The sequence below is a fragment of the Carettochelys insculpta genome, chromosome 3, assembly GCF_033958435.1.
Source record: "Carettochelys insculpta isolate YL-2023 chromosome 3, ASM3395843v1, whole genome shotgun sequence".
NCBI lineage: Eukaryota > Metazoa > Chordata > Testudines > Carettochelyidae > Carettochelys > Carettochelys insculpta.
This window is the reverse complement of record NC_134139.1, coordinates 75,746,666-75,764,200: the sequence shown is the minus strand read 5'-3', so window position 1 is coordinate 75,764,200 and position 17,535 is coordinate 75,746,666. Positions and strand designations below refer to the sequence as shown.

Here is a 17,535-nt window from a genome sequence, read left to right as displayed (position 1 = left end):
GCTATGTCAGCTTTAGAATGCTTTGCAGAAGCATTGTGGATAGAACAACTATAGGGTTGGAAGTTAGGCTTTCTACCCCATCATCCCTAAACTATATGCGGAATCACTTGGAAATTCTTACAAAATGGCCTAGAGTTTATTGGACATAAAAGATATTAGACAAGATAGTAGAAGGCAACAGAAGAGCAGCATTTTCAGCATAACCAACCAATATAGAAATTATCAAGATAAATTACGCTTACATTTTGAATATGTGGAATGAAAAAAACAGCCCAGCAAAAACAGAGTAACAAACCTTAGAATGACCACTCTTATTTCCTCAGTTCTGCCCGAATAAATGCTAATCTCATCTTCTAACAATAATATAGCTATGAATATTTAAATGACATTGGCAGGTCTTTTGGTGTCAAAAAGATATATTTATTGGACAATGAGGTCAAAAGTTAAATATACTTTAAAATAATTTTGACCATCTTATAATACCCTTTTGAACTGTAACATAGTTCAGCCAATTAGTAAGATACCAACACTTTGTTTATATTAAATAAAAATAGAAATTTACTTTATTGAGTAGTTTGATGACAAGGTCTTCCATAAACATCTTGTGCAGTGTATTTGATCCATCCAACAAGCACAGAAATTTGATAGCACAAACTCGCACATAATGGTCATCCCTGTATGTACTGTAAAACATTTTTAAACACAAAAATGAGAATCAACTAAATCAGATATTAAGCAACTAGAAACTTAAATTACAAAAATACATATATTTATTATCTAAAATATTAATTTCATATTTTCATTTTATTAAATACAAATGTAAAGACTGAAAGAAACTAGATGCCTGGGCAGACTCAGAAAGCACCTCTAAAGGTTAGTATTTTTTGCATGAATACTTGGTATTACATTAAATAACTTGGAAAATCCAGAACACACTTACATGCTATTTACACGACAAGTGATAAATTCTAAAATACATTGCAAATAGCATGTAAGTGTGTTCTGGATTTTCCAAGTTACAAATGAAATAACCATTAAATGGGGGTAAAGGGATGCAGTGATGCTGAAGACATCTGTTAAGAGGGACCAGTTGCTTGTATGGTGCTGAAACTGTATGTATTGAAATTATGTGAACTATCCTCACAAAAAAAACAGTTTAAATCACAAAACTTCATTTTAAATTAACCAGCAGATATACTCTGAAGGTTTCAGTTGTGTGTGTAAAGCTTTTAGTTCAGTAAATTTTTTATTTTTTCTTAGAAATAAGCACATTTTGAAAGACTTATCTGGACAGCAAATTTCTTTGGATGTCAGTAAAGCATTTGATACAATCCCATATGGGTAATTATTAGTAAAATGGAGACTTAAAAGATGAGTCAGAAAGTGGTTAAAGGAAAGACTACAGTGTTTCATGTTAAAAGGTTAACTTTCATGCTAGACTGAGTTTACCAGTGGAGTCGCAAAGGGATGACTCTTGGGACTAATCCTACTTAATATTTTCATTGATGAACTTGACATAAAAAGTGGGAGTATAATAATATATACAGGTCACACAAAGTAGGAAAGTACTGCCATACAAAGGAGGGCCAGAACATCTCACAAGAAGATCTGGATAACCTTGAAAAATTGAATAATAGAAATGGGATGAAATTTAACAGTGCAAGGACATATACTTAAGGACTAACAAGAATTTTTACTATAAGTTCAGGGTGTATCAGTTGGAACTGAGGAGGAGACAGCCATTGGTGTTTTGGTCAATCACAGGACACTGATGAGACGCCACTGTAATGCATCTATAAAAAGGCTAATGCAATCCTACGATGCATCAAGTGAGGTATTTCCAGCAAGACAGGGAAGTGTTATTTCTATTATACAAGGCACTCATGAGACCTCATCTGAAATACTGCATGCAATTCTCATTCTCCATGTTTAAGAAAGATGAATTCACACTGGAATAGATGCAGAAAAGAGCTCCTGGAATGATCATAGGAATGAATAATATGTCTTCGCAGAGAAGAGTTAAGGAACTTGGCTCATTTAGTCTATATAAAAAAAGGCTGAGGGGAGGCATTACTTGTAACAAGTAGTACATCAATGGCATGTTAATCATAGATTATGAGACTACCTTAGGTTTGGATCCACATTCTTTATTAAGCATATTTGGGATTTATTAACAATATAAGCAGCAGCACAGTTTTTCTGGCACACGAATAAGATTATCTAATGTTGCCAGGAAGTAAGGAAACTGATCAAAATGACAGTGAACTGTGCAGAGATACAAGTGTTTCCTTGTAAGCTAGGCATCCAGCCAGAATAGCTAACAAATGTGAATTGGCACAGAAGTGTTGCCATGAAAACACTTCCGGAAATTTCTGCATTTAGACCTACCAAATCCCTTATGCGTGAGCTTCTATTCCCTCAGCTGTCAAAAATCGAGCCCAGACCTTCCTCTACACTTAAAAAAATACAGTATCTTTCAGTCTCATTTCCAGTGCAACATTGCCAAGCTCACAATTTTCACTAAGGCTGTCTCTACACCTGCAAGATAAATTCTATTTTTAATTAATTTGATTTCTTAACCTCATTATTATGAATTCGAATTAAGTGTCTATAAAGCTTCTTGAAATTCATCCTACCTTTTTTCCGTGTCAAGTTTCCATGTCCCCATTGCCCGGTGCAAATTTGATAGCATGAGCAGTGCATCGGGGTACCTATCCCACAGTGCCTTAGCCCAGGTTGCTTGTGGGTGTATCATGTTTGAATCCCAGAATTCAAAGCATAGTCCCAGAATTCAGAGCACTCAGTAACCCTCTGAAAATGAACTGGAGATCGCACCATTTCCTGCTGTAGCATTCCAGCACAAGCATGGATCCCCTAACTCATAGCACGCATCATTCTGGCAACCACATTGGCTGACACAATTTTGCCTTCAATTACAAAGCTCAGTGATGGTTCAGTATCATAATGGTGCTGATGATAATAACAACAATGGTTTGGAAAAGCAAATCTCCCAACTGCAGTCCAAGAACTCAGAGCTGCTGGGTGCCCTGGATGCATTGGTGGCAATGGAGCGGTGGTTTTGGACTCGTGAGACCAGCTCTCACTAGTGGGACCACATTGTTTTGGAGTCCTGCGACGACCAGCAGTAGGTGCAAAACTTTCGCATGCGCAAGTCCACTTTTATGGAGCTTTGTGATGTTCTGGCCCCAACCCTGAAGTGCAACAACACAAGAACGAGGCCAGCTTTAAAAGTTCAGGAGCAAGTGGCAATCGTACTGTGGAAGTCTGCAATGCCCAACAGTTACTGGTCCATGACAACTCAATTTAGGGGGCAGATCTACAGCGGGGTCCATGATGATGCAGGTGGCCTATGCAACCTGTCGGCATCTCCTCACAAAGACCGTGATCCTGGGAGAGGTACAGGCAATAGTAGATGGCTTTGCTGCCATGGGGTTCCTAACTACAGTGGGCCAATAGATGGCACACACATCCACATCACAGTCCCAGACCACCTGGCCTCCGAATATATAAACCAAAAGGAATACTTCTTCATGGTTTTGCAGAGGTTGGTAGAACACAAAGGTCATTTCACCGACAATAGCATGGAATGGTCAGAGAGTGTTCATGATGCGCATCTTCCAAAATACTGGCATGTACAGAAAATTCGTGGATGGGACTTTTTTCCCCAATCGGAAAATCACGATTGGCGATGTGGCTATGCTTATTGTTATATTGGGCAACCCTGCTTACATTCTGCTCCCTTGTTTTATGAAGCAGTACACAGGTGCCCTAGACACCAGCAAGGACCATTTAAAAGCGAGGTTCAGGTGCTTATTGGCACGTTTGGACCTTTCTGAAACTAATGTCCCCACAGTGATTACAGCATGCACTATTTTGCACAACATATGTGAATCCAGGTAAGAGACTTTCCTGTCCATCTGGAATTCTGAAGCTGAGGCCACAGGCAGGGCTTACTCACAGCCACCTACACAACCATGGACCAGTAGCCATGCTTTAGCAGCAGCAATAAGGGATGCTTTAAAACACAGCTTCACAAATGATCTGTAACACACACGCTACTGTTGTATTTCTCTGTCATAATACCAATAAATTATACCATGTCTTAATGAATTAATTAATTACTTCGTGGGAGGGGGTTAAGTCATGGTACGTACAATGCATGTAGCAGGCAGCTGTGCCTTCAGCCCTCCCGCAACCCACCCAGTTCCATCAGCCGCATGTCTACTGCAGACCTGGGGGCATTGGTGGGCAGCTGTGCCTTCAGCCCTTCTGCAGCCCCCACTATGATTTGTGTTCCCCACCATTCCCACACACCACAAAAATCACTCCTCGCTCAAACGAATTATTTTATTTCGGGGGAGAAGAGAAGTTTAAGTTGCCGGGAAAAGCCTTCTCAAGGGAATTTGAATAGCCTTTTGCAGTGGCCCTTAGGGCTGGAGCGGCAGGGTATCCATGCCCTCCCTCCCTACACGCAATGACAGTTACAATGGTGCGTGGGTGACCTCAGCTCAGGGGACTCCGGGCAGCAGGTATCGGCTCCTGTGCTGCTGTGTTAGGAGTCCCTCTGCAGCTGCAGCAAGGAGCACAGGACCTCCATTTGCTCCATAATTGCCATTATGAGCTTTGCTGTGGCCTCACTCTGCTTTGCCACTTGCTGCAGCTGGAAGTCAAGCAATCTCTGCTGAAACTCAGCTTGACTCTGATGCCACCGAGCTGTACTATCACACCCCGATCAGTGTCCTTTGTCGGGTTGGTGTGCTCTGCTTCATTTGGCTCCATATGCTGCAGGATAACATCCTTCTTGCACCTCTTTCTCCTTCTGTTCTCCTCTGCTATGCTGGGCATTGCCTCTGAAAAGTGAAGGTCAAAATTAAGATATACTTCACATAATGTGCTTTCAAATGGAATGAATGCGTCTCTGTGTCTACTATCAAGGAAAGTTGCCTCTCTGAAGGCCCCTAAAGGCTTATTAAGGGCGGGATAGTAAGCGTGCATTTCACAATACATCACTTGCCATCACTTATTCAGTACATTTCTTTGTAGGCATGGTAAGCTATAAGCAAATTCTGCTTTTTGGGGAAAGGGGACAGTTGGAAAGCAGGAGAAGCCAGCAGGCGTCCTGGCAAGGTGTCCTGGGGATATCCTGGGGGCAGGGAAAAAAAATTTTGGCCATTGCTGGAGCAATCCTCTGCCATGATCAAGCCACGTAGAGGGGATGGTGGGGAAGGGTTCGATTAGAGCCACATGGACAGCTGTGTGTGTCGGGGGGAGGCTGATGTAAAATAAAACAAATACAATAAATACTCCAAAGAAATGCTGCGGTCCTGAAAAATGAAAAGATATGCTGGGTGGAAAAGGACATGAAAGGGGAGATGCCCATCAGAGCCTGGCAGCCCCATGGCGTGGGGGATTCCTGAAAAATAAAAAGAAATGCTGTCTGGAAAGGGACACAGGAGGGGAAAAGTCCCGCAGAGCCTGCAAACTGCTTTGGGGGTGGGGAGCAGAGTGCCCACTGGATGCTGCGGGCAAATGTAAAGGGGCAGGAAGCACATTAAAAAAATACAATGCAAATTCCTGTGCTTCTGCAGGTTGCCAAAGAAGATATGACACTCCTAAAACTAACAGATATGAACAAAGAACACGTGTTCATGATGTGTGACCAAAAGCCTGAAAAATTTGCTAAAATGCTTTGTGGTGCCGTTGCTATCTGGTTGCCCGGTGTGGCAAGGTGTGCTACTGCGGAAGCCAGAGCAAGTCAGGACTGCCCAATAACTTTGTTAAAAAAATACAAGAGTGCCTGATGAGGCCTTCGAGGAGATCTCCAAAAAGGAGACGCGCTCCATCCCATGAAATATTAACATGCTATTCTGCGGTGGCACAGAACCATAGCTAGCAAACCTGCACCCATGCACAACCCTATACTTATATGCACCCCCAACACACTTCTAGCATGCAGAATAAATACTCACTTGAACAGCTTATTCCAGGGGGCTCAGGGACCACCACGGAGGGGCCCAGCACAGAGGGGACCAGTTCCAGGTCTATTGTGAAGAGCTCCAGGCTGTCAGAAAGAACTTCCTCAGTCCCCTGCTTGTTGCTCCCTTCCTCCTCTCCATTACCCTCTTCCTCTGGGGCACCCAGCTCTTCTAGGCTCACCCCAAACCTCATACCAAGGCCTCTGTAAGTGTCATAATTAAGACTGGGCTCCATGGTGGGATTGCTCCTCTTAAGCACATGCAGCTGTTGATAACAGCATCAGGTCCATGGAGCTGCCCAAAAGCTGGCTGGCTTCCTGGACTTTTTGATAGGCCTGCCGGAGTTTTCACCTTCACCCAGCACTGCACTGAGTCCTGGAAGTATCCTCAGGTGGTCATCTCGCACAACATCTGATCATAGATTGTCACATATCTCTTGGCCACCTGCGGTCTCTTTGCCACTGATTGGTCCCCCCAGATGGCAAGAAGATCCAGAATTTCCTGGTTGGTCCATGCTGGGGCTTTCTTGCAACTGTAAGAAGTACTAGGCAGATCACTACCCTAAGCGCTCATGATTGCAGGCGATGACTAGAGATGCAATTGCTAAGGATGCACTGCAAGAGTTACCGACATGGTGTGACGTGATGGGTAAAGGAATTTTTTCATAATGGGCGCCCTTTGTATTTGCACGGCTGGGCACTGCTGAATTCCAATGCCATCAAAACTTTGTGGGCTTCCTGTGACCTTCTTCCTGCGCACCTGACTGGAGAGCAGATTACATACATTACAAGGAAACAGCCATACATGGAGGGTCACCACATAGCTTTGTGGGATACATATGGGACACTTCTGAAGGCTAATAAATTCCAATTAAAGACATGATGCTTTTACACTACCCTTTATTTGAGATATTAAATTCAAAATTGGCGCTATACCCGTCACATAATGTTGATATTTTTATTGGTATTACAGCTCAATAAATTGAGCTAATAGTGTTTAGCTGTGAAGACAGTGATGTTTTAATAAGCGAGATAACTCCCTTAAATTTGATTGTATCTCGAAGTGTAGACACAGCCTGAGTTAGAGGGAATTTCTTAAACATTTGAGTTATATTAAGCAAAACATATGGGAGACAACTATGCTTCCTAGAAAATTCTGAAAGACTGTCTCACTTCTTGGAGATGACTTAACATCTAGTTAAAAATCACAGTGAACCATGACAAGAAATTCTTGTTAAAACTGGTCCAATAAATGGATTTTATTTAAGTTGATGTGACTCTTCCAGTTTGGCGAATGTCATGGAAAAATCATAGGCAGAGTATTTACCCATCCATTAAATAGGTATAATATTAACCTCACAGGGATGATGTGAGACTGTGTTAATATGTTTGTAACATGAAGTCCTCAGATTAAAGTTTGTAAAGGTAAGCAGTGGTATTAATCTGTGAATCACAATCATCAGAGGATTCAAGCATTCTGATTTATGAAATTTCTGAAAGTTTATCAGTCACTTCTGGAAATTAATTATATCTCCAAAACTTGGTAATAAGTGTTCCATTTATAAAACAGTGTTTGATTATATATGAATTAGAAAAAACGATACTTGTGGACTTTGGAGTGAATAATGTAAATTATAGTTCTTCATTATATTAAAAAGACACCTGAGTATCAATTCATATAAACCAATATTTTGTAAACTGAGAACCTGAAACAATAATTTCCTAGAAGTGGTCAAGTAAGGGCTGTTGATTTTCAATGAAGGTTTTAATCAGCCATTGCAACTAGACAGAAATGCTATCTGGGGACACAAATGGCCAGGGGAGGGAGAAAATGCATGTCTTTGGCTCAGGGTGGAAGTGCGTATCAAGCTGTATAAAGGATCGACATTCTAGTGGCAATAGTTTTCACTCAAATATCCAGCTGCAGTAATGATGGGATACAGGGGCTTGCTGATCAATTGTGGACAAACTGTGGCTATTAGACCAAACTGAAGAATGGTCGCCAAAGGTGAACAGAGGTCAAGACATACCGGTAAAAATTACGGCTTCCAAGAGATTTAAAGATAAATTGCAGTTGCAATAGCACTGTTGAACAGTATAGTTAAACTCCTATTAAACCCCTTTTACCAGGCTAGGTGGGCTCCCTTCAGCTGCGCAAGCCTTTGTTTGCAAGGGAGGTTGGATTTTATCTTAGGGATCCCACATGTGGCAGGGAAGGAGAGGCTAGTGCAGGAAGACAAAACCCTATTCCCTCTGCGATATATCCAGAGTAAGAGGCCAGACAGACACAATGGGATTGGGCACAGGGGAGGGGGCTGGTCCCCATCCACAGAGCATAAGCTCAGCTGGGCAACTTGGGGCATGGCACGGAGGAAGGTAATCTAGTCCACTCTCCTGCACCCATGGAAGGGCTAAATATTATCTAGACCATGGGTGGGCAAGAAATTTTCCAGAGGACCCACTCCACAAATTTACTACAGGTCACACGCTGGCTCTGAGCCCCCCGGAAGGGGAAGGGCCTTCGGCAGAAGGGGTGGGGCTGCGGGCTAGAGAGAGACAGAGTGTGTAAGTGTGAAAGAGAAACTTTGTGTGTGAGAGACAAACTTTATCACACAGACTGAATGTGTGTTGCAGTGTAGATGTGACAGTGACTGCATGTATGTGTGACAGTGACACAGAGCGTGTGTGCTGCTGAGTAAGTTTCTGAAAGAAACCACCCTCTGTCTCTAAGGGAAATCTGTCCCACTCTCTTTTCTCTCCCCTGCTCTGCTCTCTTGAGTCACTTACCATTCATGCTTTGGACTGAAGCAGCTCTGCTGGGTGTCTCCCTATTCCCCATCCCTGCTCTGCAGAGGTGAGGTACATGGGCAGGGGAACACCCTGACCTCAGCATGACCTTCTCTCCTACACCCTCTCCCCCTCTGCACAGCTAGCAGGAGAATCCTAGGAGCAGCTCAGCTGCAGAGGGAACCAGGTGTGGGGGAAGGGCGCCTGAACACATGCTGCTGCTGGCTGCCAGTATGCTAATCAGCTGAGAGGGCTGGAGAGAAATGCTTGGTGGGCTGGATTTATCCACCCCGGATCTTGACTATCCCATAAGAATACAGAACAGAACTTACATTAAAAGCATACCTTTCTGTGACAATGTTTGCTGCACATTCATCTCCAAGATTTTCTACAAAGGCATGGACATCCTGAATGAGTCTTCTCACATGAAAAGTTATTTCAAAGAAGGGAGAAAACACACAATGTAAGAAAAACTGATTCTAAAAATGTCACTACTTTTACGTTAATTGATAATCTCAAAAAACTAAGCAAAGTAGCTAGAGGACAAAATCATAAATATAATCACACCTGCATTATGAAAATCTAATGAAATACAGGATTTTTATACCTTTGATCTCGCCTAAATACAGTTCCAAAGACACAGGCCTCTGTGATAAGTTCACTATAACTTCCAGCATTTGAGAAGGGATTCTCTACAGCATTTGTGTCATCAGAAGTAGGAAATAACCATGACTGACAGCAATAACTAAGCACTGTATTAAAGACTCCAGTTCTTGCAGTGGACATTTCAACTAGCTTCAGTATGATCTGAGAAGGAAAAAAAAACAGGAAAAGGTCAAAATCTTAACTCGTAACACAATATGTACATTACTTACATCTTGCTATAACTGTGCTGGTTCCAGGATATGAAAAAGGCAAGGTCTGGAACCTATTTTATTAGAAACATCATGTATATATTTTACATGGAAGGTAACAATTTGCCCATTATTGTGCACTTAGTTCAATATCTAAGAAATGTTTACTCACTCTATGCAGTAACTGTGGCTCTTTAACATGTGTGCCTAGAGGTGCTCCACTTTAGGCATGCTTGAGCCTCCTACGCTTGTGATCAGAGATTTCTCATAGCAGCATCTGTGTGGCACGTGTGTGTATTACTCAGTCTTGTGCTCCATGCAACTGTTATATAGCATGACCGAACTGCTCTCAGTTCCTTCTCTACTGAGAAGCTGCACAGCTGTGAACCCCAAAGCACACAGGAAGGAGCTTAAGTAGTGGAGCACCCAGAAAGACACATAATGGGTATGTCTACACTAGCAAGCTCTTTCAAAAGATTTATCGAAAGGGGGCTCTTTCGACAGACCCCATGGAGTGTCTAGACATAAAAAGCGTTCTTTCAAAAGTAGATTGAATGAATGTGGTGCTCCTTTCGAAATCGCTCTTCCTTTACTGTTTCAGGAAGAACGCCCCCTTTCAAAAGGAAAAAGTATGTTGAAGCTCCGTAGGGACTTTTTTTTTTTAAAAAAGGGCAGTCCTCACAGGGCCTGATTTTTTGATCCCCAGCCCGTTCTTTCGATAGAGCAGGGGCTGTGTGGATGCACTCTTTTGAAAGACCAGACCAATCTTTCTATTTGCTTTTTTGTGTGTGGATGCACTCTTTCGATAGACTTTCTTTCAAAAGAGATCTTCCAAAAGGGCTTCTTTTGAAAGATCTCCATAGTGTAGACGTAAGCCCTTCTGTTTAGAGCATGTAGACATTTTTTCTTCTTCGAGCAATGTCACTTTGGGTGCTCCACAGTAGGTGTGCTCAGCAATTTCCCCTGAGGAGTAGAAGTCTTCAGAGTTGAGTCCAATACCAATGAAAGTAGCCAAATGCAGCATCAGAATCAGAGTCATGAGGTACTGCAGGGGTGTGCAAACTTTTTACATTGGGCCCCACTTTTTGTCCCCCAAAACCTGCAATCCACACTGATGGAAACTTTAGTTATGTTCATATGAAAAAAAACCAAAAAACCACCTTTCAGCACATGTAAGTATGAGTAAGTACATAAAAAGTAAAAACTTCATTAATCGGTATATCAATGTAAATACACATACAGAAAAACAGTAACATATCTCTACATTTTTAATGAGATGGATGAGCCTGAGATCCAGCAGCCAACTTGTTGCACCTTATGAAATGTCATGCCCCCTCCCAAAGGTACTGCATAATGCTAGCAGATGTGAACACAAAAGTTCAAAAACACAGCTCTAAACTTTTCTATGATGGGAACAGTTTTGAGAAAGGCTTTAGGGGAGGGGATAGACCTCACAGCTGAGTATGTATATCCCAGGTGTTGGGAGGCTACAAGATTGGCAGGAACAAATAATGCAATCAGATATCCATTTGGAAAGCTTTTGTTTAGAGAATGCAAAGCCTCCTGATCTGTGTGAACTCAAGGCAAATACTTTAACTGTCTTTCTGAAAGGCTTAGTCCTGCCAAGATAGAAGGCCAATGCTTCCCTAATGTCAAGAGCATGTAGTAGGGCATCTTTTTTTGCCTAGGTGAGGATAAGGTTGAAGATTGGAAGGTGAATGTGTCCATTTACATGGAACTCAGAAGATATTTTTAGTAACAAACAACTTGGGCTGTAGTTATTATGTGATCTTGTCCTTCAAGAAAACTGTAAAATGTATTCTTCAATGTCATGATGGACCCTATTTCCCCAACTGCTGAACCAACATGATGGCTACCAGACATCTGTTTCATAAATTAATGAAGGAAAGAGCAAGTAGCCATTAGCACAGACAGCAGACACTTAAGGATTAGATTGAAGTCCCAAACTGGAGTAGGATACTTAACTGGCACAAAGAAATTTCCAAGCTCCCTGAGGAATATCAGTGTAATTGGGTAGGTGTGATGGGAGTTGTGAATCTTCACCATAGCTAGGGGACTCTAGATGGAGCCAGAGTGACTTCTTCAGTAGCAGGTGAGAAGAGATATGTGGTAAACCTCTCAAAAACAGAGATTTAGACTGCTGTCAGTTCAGCTGTATTTTGTGTAATATAAACTGAAATAGAGTTTTAATTATGATTTCTTCCTTACCAACTGCATCCTTAACCAACAGAATGAAAATCCATCACATGCAAAAAGAAATGTAAACCCCTTCAATAGTGTGCTTTAGTACGGATCCAGTGGAAAGGAGGAAAACAGCAGAAGAAATGAGACCAGAAACACAGCTCTCTGGACATCTCTCTATTCATTCCTATGGTAGGAGTACTCCATTTTTTAGCATAAAACAACCCCATGCCCAATTTTGGCTAATCTTGTAAAGAGTGCACTGTGGTAGACAACAGACACATTTTAATCTGTATTTCTACAGTGACTCAGTATCCCACAGTTCAATTTTCAATGTGTCCTCAAGTAAAAAGTATAGGTACACTCTCCGAGGGTCAATGGCAAGAGGTACTGCTAAGGAATGGGGTTAGACACCTGCTTAGGAACTTCATCTTCATTTTCTTATAAAGGAACAGAAGGTAAATTGGACTCTTAATTGTGTACAGAAAACTTTCGTTACCTCCTTGATGCATGTGGTCATGGTATGTTCCACTGCAGACAATGGGATAACCGTTACACAGATTTAACACTCTAAACACTAACACAACATGCCATGGGATGAAAATATTTAAAATACTAACACTAACACAAAAACTACACATATTTAAAGAAACATTAAGAACAAACAAATGATGGCTAAAGCTCATAAGTTCAAACAACACTGAGCATGCGACTGCCAGGGGTGGAGGTCTGTGAAGAAAGAGACCAAACAGAGAGATCAGACACTGATTTCTACCACTTGGAATTGTAGCAAAAGTTGGTTGTTTCCAATAGTGACTCTGTTTAACCAACTTCATGTTTAATACTCCATCAATGTCTACAAAAGCAAACCTATAAACTATTGGCTAAAGATACATGTAATAATGTACAATGTAGATATGAAATAATAACAAAAACTCACTAATAGAACAAAGAAAACTGCAATCATTTTAATTAATCCACAAGATCTTGGATAGGCAGGAACATGAAAAATTTACAAGTCAAAGGTACCTTTCATTACCCATATCACAGGAACAAATAGAGGAACTGAATGAATGAAGCAAACTGTAATGGGGTATAAAGCCTCTCTCTTGTAGGTCACCATTTCTATGCCAGTTCAGGTTGATACTAACCAAAAAGTAATTTTCATGTAATGATTCTTTGCAATCTACATGAAATGGTCTTTGTCTGTTATGAACTAAACTAGGCAGAAAATTTTCTCTCCATCACTCACTGGAACCTTAGCTGCCAGGCCCAGCAGATACAGTATGGACTTAATAGACCTGAAAATTAAACAACCTTCATATCCTAGAGGCAGTCCCTCTTGAAAGAGTGAAATATGCTGCACTAATGTTCTGAAGATAAAGAAAAATGACTCAGTCCAACATCCTTTGTGAGGATAAAAATTCATTGAGACAGCTGAGAGAGGGAAAAATCATCTTAAGAAAATATGTCTTTAGCTCAACGATTCACATACATTTACAGAAAAAGAATAACACCACTTACTTCCTTTATTTTCGAATATGCTTGACCTTTGGTCCTTGAGGCAACAGCAAGAACGTCAGCATCAAACACAAACTGAACAAAGGCTTTTAAATTAGACCAAAATATTAGCTGTGTGTTGCTCAAAGAGGATATAACTTTCCAAGCCAGATCAAATGCATCTATGCAGAGGGATTCAGAGGAGCCCAGAAGCTGAAAACAAAGGGAAGAAAAACAGTGTTTAATTTCTGTAGAGATGAGGTGGAAATCTTCACTACTGTTACTGACCATAGGTTTGCTTTTGTCTCTTACCTTGGGAACAAGCACTTTCATGCAATGAAACACAGGTAAAACCTGGTCAGAAGGCAAAAGGCTTAAAGCTTCCAGAGCAGACTGTAGCATTCTTACTGGCTTTTGGATAGTACTGGATAGTTCCAGAGTCTCATCATTTGACAACGGTATAAATTTATTATACTTATTTAAAATGAAACAAAGGCAAACCCACTGGTCATGTACATAGCTTGCAACGATTTTCCCCCATCCTTGAGATGTTGATTCTTCAAATAAACTGTAATAAAGAAAATATCTTTATGTCCATATTAACACTTCAGTGTCTTTACATACAAACTACAGGTGCCCATACTGTAATGTCCTAAGAGAAAGCAGATTAGACTCTAAAGTCTAAATGCCAATTCAACTTCCACTAAATTGAGTGAAAAGATAGCTATTCACTTCAATAAGAACCAACTGAGACCTAATTCCCTGTCAACTACCAAAAGAAGAGAGATGAGACAAACCATTTTGCTTCCACCCATGCTGGATATGAATAAGACAACTCATATAGCTATCCTGAATTTATTATTAATTATGAAATTTGTATCTTGTCACAAATTATCAAAAAAAAGTTAGAGTTCCTTACTACGTATTAAAAGATTTAGAGCAAGTCACTCAAACTGTAGCATAGACATACCTATTTGTCTCCTCAATACAAGAAGGCTTCTTTAATACTTGATTAAGTTGAACAGAAGAAATAAAACATTTAAGGGTTTCAACAGCATGTAGAGATTCAAGTTGCAGTTCAGGTTTCTGATCAATAATCTTACAAACCATAGATATTGAGGCCATGCTAACTACTTTTTGAATCTGTTCTCCAAGCTTTGTTTCCTGGTAATGAAAAATTGAAATAAGCAATAGCATAACATACTAAAATTTCTCCTAATAAATTATTAATAGTGTGCTGATATATATTAACTATTACACATGAAAATCTGATTAGAAAGTAAAATTAAGGGAAAGTGTGTGTGTGTGTGTGTGTGTGTGGAGAGAGAGAGAGAGAAATTACAACCATTCCTTTATTAGAACCAGACCTATAGTTTGATTATAACTTGACATTCATAGGTAACAGAGGAGGCAGAAATTAGATTATGTCTTTTTACTAGTAATGGAAATGGTAAGAAATTATTTTCATTCTAGAATATTACAGAACTTGTGCCAGTACCGGGAAGGCTGAACTGCAGCTAAGGTCAGTCTTAACTCCGCATTTTCTATTTAATATCATTAATTTAGTGTTACGAAATTAGTCAAACATGTATCTGTCACAAAGAAATTTTCCACAAATCAGAGTCCTCAAAAATTATAAGCATGAATTCTGTTATTTATGGAAATCTGAACTAACAGTAAAATAACCTCTTAAACCAGTAAAAGAGTACTTAAAGCAATGTAGGCACTTCAACAAACAGGAATTATTGTTAAAAGTAGTGCCTTGCATGTTGAATAGTAACAGAGAATTATTGTAACAGAATTATAGTATTATTTTATACAGTATAAATAGAAGTTACTCACCTGTGTAGTAATGATGGTTCTTCGAGATGTGTCCCCGTGGGTGCTCTACAGTCGGTGTCGGGCTCGCCCCAGCGCCGCAGCTCGGAAATTCTTCAGCAGTCTCCGCCGGGTCGCGCATGTGCCGATGCGCATCGGCTCTTCGCGTGCTTACGGTCACGTGCGTGATCCGGTCCCCGCCAGTTCCTGATCAACCGCTCCGGACGCCCCTGAAAAACACACAAACAAAGCTCCGAAGTGGGGAGAAATGGGTGGGTAGTGAAGCACCCACGGGGACACATCTCGAAGAACCATCATTACTACACAGGTGAGTAACTTCTTTCTTCTTCGAGTGGTCCCCGTGGGTGCTCCACAGTAGGTGACTACCCAGCAGTAACCCTCCCCGAAAAAGGAGGTGGGTACCCGATTTATGCGCAGCTTGCTCGTGAAAGGACTGCTGTCGACAGGCGTGTATCCTCATCAAGCATCCTGTGCATGGTGTAGTGCTTGGCGAAGGTGTCATAGGAAGACCACATCGCCGCTCTGCAGATATCTCTCAGCGCGATTCCTTTGAAGAAGGCCATTGATGCCGCCATCACCCTAGTAGAGTGGGCCCTTGGCGGAACTGGCAGAGGAGTCTTGCGAAGCTTGTAACACAGTCTTATGCAAGACACAATGTGATTTGAAATCCTCTGTGAAGATAGCGCTTCTCCTTTTGACCTGGGTGCAATGGACACCAGGAGTCTGTCCGTTTTCCGGAAGGGTTTAGTTCTATCGATGTAGAAGGCCAGTGCCCTTCTTACGTCAAGTAAGTGCAACCGTGCCTCTTCATTTGAGTTGTGAGGCTTAGGATAGAACGCGGGCAACACTATTGGTTCGTTAGTATGAAAATCCAAAGAGACCTTCGGAACGAAGGCTGGGTGCAAAACGTAAGACCACTGCTTCTTTTGAAAATATCGTGCAGGGTGGCACGGACATTATGGCCACGAGCTCGCTCACTCTGCGAGCTGACATGATTGCCAGGAGGAAAGTCGTTTTAATGGTGAGTAGTCGAAGGGGGACCGTAGCCAATGGTTCAAAGGGCGGTCCCGAGAGGGTGTGTAAAACTAGGTCTAAACTCCATGACGGCGGTATTGGTTTCCGAGGGGGGTACAGATTTACCAACCCTTTTAGGAAACGTGAGACAACAGGATGGGCAAACGTGGTTGATCCATCCTCTTCATGCCGAAACGCTGATATAGCCGCCAGATGCACCTTTATAGAGGACAGAGAAAGTCCCTTTTGTTTGAGTTGTAGCAGATAGTCCAGAATCGTAGGTATGGTGGCGTCCTGGGGTGTTAGCTGCCTGGAAGAGCACCAATTGGAAAAACGCAACCATTTGTGCTGATAAGTCTTTCTGGTAGAAGTACTCCGACTACATTCAAGGATTTGTTGTACTCCCTCTGAGCATGTAGTCTCTAAGGTGGTTAGCCATGGATTAACCATGCTTGTAGCCGAAGTCTCTTTGGGTGCGGGTGCAGTATTGACCCCCAAGCCCGAGTGAGACTGTCCTGTACTGTTGGCAGGGGAAATGGCCGATGCTGAGCCATGCGTAGGAGCAATGGGAACCACTGTTGCCTGTCCCAGGTTGGGACTATAAGTATCATGCGTGCTCTCTCCCTTCTGGCCTTCTCCAAGACCTTGTATATAAGTGTCGTGGGAGGGAACGCATAAAGTAGAGGGCCCTTCCATAGGATCATGAAGGCGTCCCCCAAAGACCCCTGTCCCATGCCCGCTCTGGAGCAGTACTGGGGACATTTCTTGTTGTCCTGGGTGGCGAATAAATCGATTTGGGGAAAACCCCACCTGCGGAACACTTGGTGAAGTAGGTCTGAATGGATCTGCCACTCGTGAGTGGGTGCAAAGTGTCTGCTGAGCTGGTCCGCCTTGACGTTGTGGACACCCGGTAAGTATGAAGCCTTTATGGTTATATTGTTGGCAATGCACCAGTTCCACAGTCAGACCGCCTCTGCATGAAGCGTACGAGATTTGGCTCCCCCCTGCCAGTTTATATAAAACATGATGGTGGTGTTGTCGGTATTCACGCCGACTATTTTTCCGCGCAGATAATTCTGAAAATGCCTGCATGCATTGAACACTGCTCTGAGTTCTAATATGTTTATGTGCAGTGTCTTCTCCGCGGGGCACCATAACCCTTGAGTGGTTTTGTTGTCCATGCGTGCCCCACATCCCGTATGGGAGGCATCTGTTGTAATGAACACAGTAATTTGTGGTTGGCGGACGGGCACCCCGTTAGAAGATTCTTGGGGTTTTCCCACCATGTTAGCGACCTTCGTGTCTTTGTTGTAAGTGACACCCTCTTGTGAATGGTGTGGATTG

The 17,535-nt window shown here is 42.0% G+C and overlaps 1 protein-coding gene across 4 annotated transcripts in view; it reads right to left on the bottom strand.

The window, feature by feature from the left end:
* The window catches only part of TARBP1 (tRNA guanosine 2 -O-methyltransferase TARBP1), a 91,376-nt gene that overhangs the window by 30,428 nt on the left and 43,413 nt on the right, over positions 1 to 17,535 (bottom strand). For all 4 annotated transcript variants that reach the window (XM_074990148.1, XM_074990150.1, XM_074990149.1 and 1 more), the window contains exons 15-20: positions 14,309 to 14,502; positions 13,651 to 13,906; positions 13,363 to 13,551; positions 9,390 to 9,589; positions 9,128 to 9,199; positions 563 to 683 (exon numbers count right to left, since the gene is read on the bottom strand). In XM_074990148.1, coding sequence (XP_074846249.1) covers positions 563 to 683; positions 9,128 to 9,199; positions 9,390 to 9,589; positions 13,363 to 13,551; positions 13,651 to 13,906; positions 14,309 to 14,502 — 1,032 coding nt within the window. The remainder of the gene's footprint in view (positions 1 to 562; positions 684 to 9,127; positions 9,200 to 9,389; positions 9,590 to 13,362; positions 13,552 to 13,650; positions 13,907 to 14,308; positions 14,503 to 17,535) is intronic.